Below are 11,078 nucleotides of genomic sequence, written 5' to 3'. Positions count from 1 at the left end.
ATATCATTAATAAATAATATCATTCGAGTATTTAGAGTAATATTTTATTGTAACATAATACATGACATTTATAATATCTGTAAACTGACTCTAATATTATAACTCTAGCATTTTTGACACAATGAATTTTATTTAGCATTTTTTGAAAAATTAAATTTAATTGCAAAATAACGAATGAGATTTATAATACCTTTAAATTTGTACTGTTTTCATAATTTGAATACTGTTTTAACTAATTAACAACTTATTATTATTCTTAATTGAAGTCATTAGCATCCAATCTGCTATTTTAATCGAAATATTCAATAACTCGGTATTTTTTAATGGAAGTCGCGATTTATAACGGGTCAAATCTTGCTTATTTAATTAAAAAAAACAAAAAATGAAGTATACAGATTTTTTTTAAAAATTTTAAATCGATAAATAATACCTTACATTTGTCAAATATGTGGAGTAAAAAGTTAACTTAATATAACGAATGATAATTAAAATACATTTAAATTACTAAATTGTTACTTTTAGATGAAGTGATAATCAATGCGACTTGACACTTTACTTATTTAAAAATGCGAAAAGGAAGAAGGTTTTAAAAAGAAAAGTAAAACACTGAAAACTTTTCAGTATAAGTCGAATATTTAAAGTAGTTTTTTATCTCAAAATAACGAATAATATGTAGAATACTTTTAATTCTATACTGTCCAATTCTAACTTTCTTTTTAAATGATAATAACTTAATCTATATCTTTAGTAGGTGTCATGATTTACAATACGATTTCAATATCTTTCTTACTTAAAAAGATGAGATTGAAGTAAACAGGAAAAAAAAATTGAAATTCCCTCGAATAAGGGAAATCAAATTTGTTCCCTTTTTTACGCGCACGACTTGAGCAATCTCAATCTCATCCCAAATTTAGATGGACGGAATTATAACGAGGAGGCATTGCGCTCAGAATAGAGAGGAACACCCTTAGGCCCGACACGTAAACACCTCGAGTTTTTCTTCAGAAATAAATATATATATATATGATATGAAGCCGGGAGAAGAAAAATAACTTTTAAAAAAAAGAAGCAAGGTAGGGTGGGTCAGATAATAAAGCAGTGAAGAAACCGGGGGATGGCATTAGGAAAATAAAATAAAAAATCAGAAATTGTAAGGTAGGTAGCACGAAAAACCTGCAGTAGCCAAAGGTAAACCTGTCACACACACTGGTTTCCGGCCCCAGGGTCTCTGTAACGGCCTCACTTGCTTCAAGAGCTTCAGTTCACAACGCGTAACCAGTTCGAGTGGCTCACACGTAAACCTGCTCTCTGGATTCTCTTCATGAGGATGAAGTCTTCTTCGATCTCTTGGAAGTGATTTGCGATCAGTTGGCATGAATCGATTTCGTGGATTTGTTAGTGTTTTGCGTTGTTCGATGAAGAAGTTTGGCTATCGAAACTGCTAGTGAGTAATTTGAGTTCCGCACTCATTTTTTTTTTGTTTTCTTTAGAAACATTGTGATATTATTTATTGTGAATGATGATGCTTTCGAAAGCATTGTGGTACTTTTTCTTGTCATGTTTTGTCTGTCATATGGTACTTTGTGATACACTGTTGGATAGTGGTGTGGTGCAAGATGATAGAAAAACGGACAATAAAGAAGATTCTAGTATGAATGGAGGGACTGTTTTGAGTAATGAATTTTCTTCTGACACAATTTCGGACAGTTCAGAAGAGAGTAACAGTTTGCGATCTACTGAAAAAATGGATTTAAGTTCAGAAGAAAATCAGGGTTCAATAGTAACGACAGTTTCAACCGATGAATCTAGTAATTCAGACTCACATACAATTGAATCAACCGATACTCCTATATCAATTACATTTAAAACTGATGCCAAGAAAGATATGAAAAAGAAACACAAATTGGCTTTTAAGAAGAAGGATATGACTTCAGAAGACGAGGAATCCGACAGTTTAAAATTTCAAGATCATGATTCCGAAATGCATTCGTCCACCATGAGTACTGATGACGAAATGACAGAATCAGTGAGTACTGTAGAATCGGAAACTGAATCGAAATTAATTGAAACATCTGAACAGGATTCGTCTACAGAGTTAAATCGAGATCCAAAACACGAAGACATCAGTTCAGATAGCTTCACCACTCTGACATCAAATATTGAAAAATCTGAAGAGTCTGCTGTAGATGATGATCTGTCAAAATCAGCGTTAGGTTCTGAGAAAACAGAACATATATCCTATACACCCCTTGCTGGAATCGAAATTGATATGCCTGTAATGGAAGAAACAACACTGGGTCCTATGGAAGCAGCGCAAACGACAACATCTGAGATTTTAACTCGTGATGATGAAGAGCATAGCACTGCATCAGAAAAAACCACTGTGAATCCAATTGACTTGCATCATATGTCCAAAAAGATAATCGAAAACGATAGCCTTGATATTAAAGATGAGCATGGCTTGACCGACGAGGATATTTTTAATAGAGTTAATAACAGTTTGAACATTGATGAAGAACATGACCATGAAAATACAACAAAAACAACAGGCCATCAAGAAATCACCAGCACAATGCCTCCTGGAGTTCGTAAACAGAAACAAATGAATTTCGACAACACGGAAGGAAAATGTGTGTGTAACGAACCCAAAATTATATTTAACCCTTCTAATTGCGTGGGCGGGAGGACCTTATCTGACCCAAAGTGTCCTTGTCGAAGCATTTGTGCACGTCAAGCTGGGGAATCCTGTTCTCCAGAAGAGCCCTGTGACGAGGAGTTTGGACTTAAGTGCAACCTTCAGACTAACACCTGCCACGGTAAGTTTGCATTATGTAATTTCATTTGTATCTTTCAAAAACTCTAGAATGCATTTTAGTGATGCAAGTATGAATTATTTTAAACTGCATTAAATAAAATAAATTTCAGATTTTTCTTTAGAAAAATGTACATTATAATTCATATGATGGTGTAACTCTAAAATTGAAGTTTCGTCATCTAATAATAAACACCTTTTATTTCCTCAAAATATAAACAATTTTAAATAATTTTCTCTTAATCTTATTTAAAAAAAAAATCAATCGCAATTGCTAAAATTAACAATGCATGCTTATGTTCATGAATTATTGTATGTTTTTTCATCTTAATTTATGACAATGAATGAAGGAAGTTTTATTTTATTTTTTCTATTTGTATAATGTTTTTTAAAGTGCTAATAATCTAATTTTGTCATAAAATAATGAGAGTCTCTAGTTTTTCTTCTAAATATGAGGATTTTAAATGGTTTTAAATCAATATGAAAAGCAATGGTATTTTTCCATGCTCTTAGATTTTATGTTCCTTAAAAATGAATAAGACTGATTTTTTTTTTAAATTCAATAAAAAAATTTAAATTCTATTTCGTATTTTAAAAATTTGGATACTTTTTTAAAATATCATTAAGGTTGTCGTCGTTTTCAAAATTTTACTTGTTTTTTTTCCTTAATCATTTATAGTCAGTGTTCAATATCAGAATTTTACTTTCACTGTCTCTCCCGAGTGGTAGCCTGTCTTCTTTTTTTCCAGCTTGCCTAAAAGGCGGCTGGTGCGTAATGATGACCAAATGGCAACCATCACGCCATCGGTTGGTCCAATTGTGAATCCTTACCGTTTATGATCATTTTGTCTCACATTTAGCAGTTGTAAAGGTGTTTTACTGCTTTTATTATATTAGAAATGCTTTTATTTATTTTTTAAAAAATACCAAAATATATTTAATGGAATATAATAAATAGAAATGTGTAATATATTTACTTAAACCTTACCTGGAACCTAAAAACATAAACAAACTGCAAATAATGCAGCTTTTCAAGAAACATGGAAGAAAACTATTGCATGCTAAAAAGAAAAGAAAAAAAAAACCATCTGGAAGTGGATTTTAACAAGAACACATTTTTGTATTTTTATGTTAAACTATTCGCTAAGAACTTCAGCACTTCAGTAAAAAATAAACTACAATTACAATTGTTTGATAAATTAGTAGAAGTCAGTGATGTAAAAGTAAGAAACGGTAGCTGATACATTTTAATGTTGCTCTTAAATAATTATTTCTTAATAGCACATTAAATGTATAAATAACATTATTATTTTATTGTTACCTACTCCTTATTAGATCTCTAGTGATGAATTAGCAAGGAATGATAATAAATTGAGCTTAAATTAAGGAACTATTAGAAAGTTATAATAAATAAGACACGGTGGAAAATATTCTGGTAAAATTAGCATATTGCATGGTAATGACGTTTTTGGTTACTAAAACCGAACTGCACGGTATTTACAACATTCTTTAATAGCTTTTTCGTTTATATAATAGCGGTTTACAGGAAATTCTGGCTTTCAAAATTAAAGTTCTGATTACTACATTTAGTGAAAAATACAAAATTGAAAAATGAATTTAGCCGAATAGATGGTTTTTATGCCATGCTTTAGGGTATCATGATAAAATTAACAAATTTAGCCACATTTACCAAATTTTATCGTATATTATAAAACCATATTTTATAATTAATTTTAGAAAAAAACATTTTGCTTCAGAAAATATTACCGAGTTTTTTTGGTGTTCTCATAAAACCAGAAAAACGTAAATTTTACCATATTCTGTTAGTCTTAACCATATTTATTTTTAGTGTATCCTTCACGTGATTTATAAAAGAATGTTGGTTTTATTTGATACATAAAATTATATTGCTATCGCTTTTATTAATTTTAATTTGACTGTTCTAATAAAATAAAATTTAAACAAAATATACAATATTCAAACTATTCATTTGGTCATTTTTCCATTATATGGTAACGGTTCACGGGAAATTCTGGTTTTAAAAATTATAGTTCGTATTACCACATATTTAGTAAAAATACTAAACTGAAAATTAAATTTAACTGAATTTATGGTTTATATACTATGCTTTAAGATATTCTGAATAAATTACCAAATTTTAGCACATTATACAACCATACTTTATTGCTAATTTTACCAAAATCATTACCAAAGCAGTTCAGTAAAAATCGTCGAGCTTTTTGGTGTTTCCATAGAGCCAGAAACACGGTGAATTTCACCATATTTAAATAGCTTTGATCGTACACTTTTCTCAGTGCATTTCAGACAATTTCCTTAGAAAGAATTCTAATTAATAACTGTGTGCTAAAATAAGTTGTAAAAAATAGATAATTACAAATAAAGAGATTAACACTTATAAAAAAATTTATGCTCGTTGATTTTAATACTATTCAAATTATGACACGGATCTGTACGGAATTATGACACGGATTATCGTGCAAGTTAATTTTTCATACACTTGATTACACGACATCGTTGTTCAAATTGAATTGAAACACGATTCATTTTAACCCCTTATTTATTTGAAGCAAATTGAATAATAGTATGGTTCATTTTCGAGCTGATTCTGGTAGTTTTTAATCATACTTTTTTCTCAGCGTAGAAATAGATTAAAAGTTTGTAAGAAATTGCAAGCAACCATACGTTTCATTCTTTACACTTAAATAGTCATTTCCTGCATTAAGAGCATTAAACTTTAAAAAAAAAAGATTGTTTTAATATAATTCATTCGTTATTAGATCAAGAAGATCTATCAGATGCACTCTCTCAGTTCAGTTCTTTTAAAAGATGTGCGTGAACTGCTCTTGAATATAAAGTGATGAAACACTTCGAAGCTACCGACACGTAACAAGAGTTCTTTTCTTCACACACTTTGTCAAATCTTTTAAGTGGGAAAATCTCGACATGCTTTCATAAGGAATATAATTAGTTGCTTCTCTTCCCTTATTTCATACTTCTATAAACAATGAATTTTTCAAGTTTTGTTTTAAAAAAAAAGTTTCATCACTAGTCTTTCTAAATTTGAAGTATTTTATAATAACAGTTGGCAACTTTAAGGATGTGCTTTAACAAGCTTTCATAATGAAATCAAAATAATTTCATTAGTTAAAATTTTTATTTATGTCTATTTTTTATGAGAAAAAAAAAACATAAGCATGAAAGGAGTGTTTCTGCATTAAGGATTAAAAATATATTCAGAGTTTTATTTTTATTTCTGGAGAAAAAAAAGTATGATCCAAACTACCAGAATATGGTAAAATTTATTGCGCTTCTGGCTCTATGGGAACACCGAAAATCTTGATAATTTTCAAGAAAGTGCTTTGGAGATGGTTTTAGGGAAATTAACAATAAAATTTGGTAATTTTGTCACGATATTTTAAAGCACAGTATCAAAACCATTAATTCGGTAGAACTTACTTTTCAGTTTTTTATTTTTTACTTACGTAGCAATAAGAACTATAATTTCAAAAACTAAAGTTTTCTGTAAATGGAAAAGCTACCAAATGAATGGTTTAAATATCTTATATTTTGTTTTTATTAAATGGAATATTGTTTTTTCAAATTTTTTATTTATTTATTTATTTTACCAGAAATATCATTATTTTACAGTAAGGTAATTTTAACAAAAGTTTTGTTCTCCGTGTTTAAGATTTAGACGGAAATATCTGGTTATACTGTATAGAAAACTTTAATTTTTCATAAGAACTAGCGAATATAAAAAATTTTAACATTACAACTAATTTTTAATAAGGAGATTTTAAGTACATACATAATTGCGTGAAACAATTGCAATGAGCAATTCAGAATACCCTTTTCAATTACATAATGTAATTTTCTAAAAGCAAATACAAAATTTCTAAAAGCTCTCAAAGATGCAAAATATAACTTTTTAACATAAAGCTCTATAACTTTATATGGAAATCATTTGATGTCTTTATTTTGTAAAAACAGAAATTTCGATATTTAATTTAAATTTTCACTTTTAAAAAGTAAACCAAATATTACATTACTTTTTTACCCAGTACATTTTACATACAAAGCTCAGCTAAATTTCTTACTGTTATTTAGAGTAGTTTACTTTTCGTAATTAATTTTATAATTCATAATTAATTTTTCATTATTTTTTTAAATATACAGGATTAATTGTACATTTTTAATACACAATGAAATAAATTAGATATTATAAGATTAAATACAGTGAATAAATTAGTGATTTTATATTCATAAATAAATAAATCGTGTTTTATTTAGTTTAAATGCTGAAAACTGCATTTTTAGATATAGGTATTCGCAAAGTATGTCTATCAGCAAGAAACAGATACTATTTTTTTTCAATTTACATTAATTGAAATACAAATTATGGTTGGGTGAATATTTTCCCTGGCGTTTAAACATTTAAGCACAATATTTCTGAATTGCTTTTATGGACAACTGAAGCGTTTCTTAAGTGCTTTAAAGAAGTCATTGTATTGAGTGAAATTGTCTTGCGTGTTAGGATCAGTGTTAAATCATAACTCGCTTGAGGTCTCTTACACGAAAATCATATCTTCATTTCTCATATTTTGTCATTTTATTTGAGCGGAAAACATGCCACGGCAATTTTTTTTATGGCAAATTAACTTTTTTCATCACTCGAGCATGGAGTGTTGCGTGTGTGCTTTGAGTTATGGCTTCAACAACTATTTTCCGTATGTAAATTGTATTTAAAATGCTTTATATCTTTCTTAAATTTAAGTTATCCACTTAAATATACAATGATTGATATATTTTTGTATCATTAAGTATATTAATGAAGCAATGTTTATGATGCGAGCTGCGCCGATTCCAAGAAAAAGATTTTTTTGTTAAATAAAATTTAAAATGAATTATAATTAAAAATATATTAAAGATCTTATCTACAGAGAGAGCTTATATCTAAGAGCATTTAGTTAAGAACTTATATCTAGTTTTATAAAATTTTCTGTCGACTTCCAATTAAGTAATAAGTTCTATGAAAAATAGATATTTAAATTTTGATCTAATTTTTGACTTTTTAAAATTTTTTTTACTTATTTTTACTATCATTTCTTTTCAAAGTAGTTTTCTCCTCTCTATATATTGAATTTTTAATAAATTTTCTGCCTCAAATTATACACGATTCTTAGAAACTTGTATCTAATCCGAACCAACATACTAAAAGAACAAACATTTTTTTTAAAAAACATAGTATTAAATTTGAAACAAACAAATTGAGAAGAAAATTTTAATTTGTTTTTGTTTGTATCATTGATAAATTACTTATTGATAATTATTGAGATAAACAATTCAGAACAATTATAATAAATTTACAATCACAACATTGCGGATGGATTAATTAAAACATGGCACAATAGAAAAATACGGATGCCTAAAAATGCATAGTTAAATTTTCAATACTTTAGACCTCTAAATACAATATCATCTCTGTTCACGTTAACATTAAGGGTAAGCACTTAAAATTTCTCATTATTTCGTTTTAAATTATGTTTAATTTTTTGAATTTTCGCTCACTTGACTAGCAAAGTATTTTACTATTTCCTTGTGCTGCATTAAATTTACGATGTTGCTCCAAAAATTGCTCCCAAATATCTCTCACCACAATACTGTGCATGGATTAATTGCAACTAATTAGATAGAATAAAACAATGTGAATATAAGTTTTCAATATTTTTAACCAATAATTGACATATCATCAATGCTATCAGTGTGCAGTTTAAATTTATTAGCCAGCACTAAAAGGTTTTCCATTGCGTTATTTTTAGAAATTATCTTTACTTTCATGAAGTTTCATTTGCTTGACTTAGAATTTTTTTTTACTCATTCCTTTTATTACTTTAAATTTACAATGTCACATCAAATATTATTCACGAGGATCTATAAAAAACACCTGATCACAATACTACACATATATTAATTGAAAACTAACTCGGTAGGATGCAAAAATACGAGTGTTCAGTAACGGGTAGTCAATGTTTGACCTCGAAATAACAATATTATCAATGCTATCAATGTGAGCACTTATGAGATAGCACTTTACCTTTCCCATTACTTCAGTTTAAATTATCTCTGATTTCATTAAGTTTCGGTCGCTTGACTTTCAAAAACCCCATCACGGGCTTCCTCGACATCAAAGCAGAGATGAGACCATGAGCACTGTAGTTTGCCCCTGAGCGTTTCACAACACAAATAATCATCTCAGTGTGCTTATCACCATAAATCGCACTTCCTTGGCAATTATATTTGGCCATTCTCATGGGGAAACGACAAATTCTCGAATTCAGCTATGACTTGTGATATAAAAAAAAACGTTCCATTCCTTTACGGTTGAGTTGTTCCCAGCCCATCTCATCTCGTGCGAGTCAACAATGGTCATCAGGTAGTGCCTTATGCCTTTTGATCCGTCCGCTCACTTTCCTCGAAAAGTGAAAATTTCATTTGTCTCGGGAATCTCCTTTGTAATAATGAATTGTTTCAGATACACCATTTCCTTGTGTTGTCTTAAATTTACGATCTTCCATTGTTTAAAACAAACATAGTGATGTTTGATTTGGGTTAGGGGTACTTTATCGAATAATGTTTTTCTCTTAATCAATAATGGTTAGTCAATATAATAAGTAAAGAACGTTAATGGCTGTATCAATGGTTGGCACAAATTTGCTACAATATCAGAAAGTCCCAAATTGTATTTTTCTAAAACTTATTACAATGTTTATTGTTAACTTAGCACAGTAATTACTATTCATGTTTCCAACTGTTTCAATACTTAAAATTGTATAAATTTCAAGTAAATTTAAATTCAATATAGTTTCAATTTTAGTAATAAACTTATCATTAAAGAAACCATGAATCAACGAGTTAATTAATCGCCCACGCATTTTTCCTCTTATCTTAGAAAATAATTTTAAACACAGAAATAGAAAATGAGTTTTATCTTATAGGAAAAAATTAAATTTATTATTAATGAAACAAATTAAGGTGTGTGTATGGTATAAATAAAAAATAGTTAAATAAATTACATTGTTAAAATATTAATTGATAAATTTAATTGTCGTATAAGAAAAACAGTGGAAGAAAAAAGTTTAAATTAATGTCTGAAAGTGTCTAAAAATAATATAGAATTCTTCTGAATATTGTTAGAGAGGAATTTTTTAAGATAAGTTTGTGCAAGGTAAATTTTAAATTTTGTTTTTAAATCAAACTTATATCACTAAAGCCTTTTCACATTCAACGGATTAACATATCAAATGTGTATACTTGCTCTAATTCTAAGTCTTAACACAAGAAATAAAATTTTATGTTTGAAAAGGAATTATCAATTAAATTAATTCAGATGGTTAGATAATATAAATAAAACGGAGTTAACTTAGCAAATTCATTTGCATAAATATTAATGAACCTATTACAAAAAAACAATAGTATGTAAGAAAAAAATTTGAAGTAAATATCTTAAAATCTCTACAGATCAAATAGAATCTTTCTGATATTGTTAGTTTAAAAAACAAAAAGAATTTAGTTCAATGAACGATTGATACTTATACAACGAGATGTCTTTAAACGGGGTAGACAACTTCCTACTATTCATTCCGTACAAGTCTTTCAATTCAAAAAATTGGAAGAAAAAAAAACGTGATGAAAAAAGTTGTTCGTAATGTTAGATGTGTTTTACCGGAACACAAAAAGACAGAAGCGTTTTTGTTTCAATTTGAATTGATGCTTGGCTGAACATCTCAGGTTATAGTACCTCATTTATTTGCCAAAGGTGATTGATTTTTTTCCTCTGGTCAAAAGAAGATAAAGTTGGAAGTGATTCCATGATAACAGTACGGTCATATTTTACAGTAATAACTTAGTTTTTGTATTTACTATCAAAATTTATGCTTAACATTTAAACAAATTAACGTACTCTGAATCAGGTTTTTTACGAGCTTGATTTTTGAATCTTTAAAAGATTCTTAAAATAAAAAATAATTATAATGGTTCATCTATTACTTTAAAAAAATTATATTTTAAAGGTGCATTGAATTTGCTTTTACAATTTCTTTAAAACATAGATTGCAAATTGATTCGGAATGATTTTGCTTTTCAAAAAAAAGTTAATAGTTTCAGATGTTTCGAAAATTATTAAAACAAATTCCTAAAAAGTTTTTAGTTTTTCCGTAGTTCCATTAATTTGCTCGCAAAATACATT

General features: G+C 28.2%; 1 protein-coding gene across 2 annotated transcripts in view; it reads left to right on the top strand.

Annotated features, from left to right (window-relative positions):
* Positions 1-1,150: 1,150 nt before the first annotated feature.
* LOC107448079 (uncharacterized) overlaps positions 1,151-11,078 on the top strand; it is a 90,214-nt gene continuing 80,286 nt past the window's right edge. Inside the window, exon 1 of one of the 2 annotated variants that reach the window (XM_043039404.2) lies at positions 1,151-2,816. In XM_043039404.2, coding sequence (XP_042895338.1) covers positions 1,517-2,816 — 1,300 coding nt within the window. In that variant the 5' untranslated portion in view covers positions 1,151-1,516. The remainder of the gene's footprint in view (positions 2,817-11,078) is intronic. The other variant, XM_043039405.2, reaches the window with a different exon arrangement.

Source organism: Parasteatoda tepidariorum, chromosome 3, assembly GCF_043381705.1.
Source record: "Parasteatoda tepidariorum isolate YZ-2023 chromosome 3, CAS_Ptep_4.0, whole genome shotgun sequence".
NCBI lineage: Eukaryota > Metazoa > Arthropoda > Arachnida > Araneae > Theridiidae > Parasteatoda > Parasteatoda tepidariorum.
Note: the sequence above shows the minus strand (reverse complement) of the source record. Positions and strands in the feature narration are given on the sequence as shown.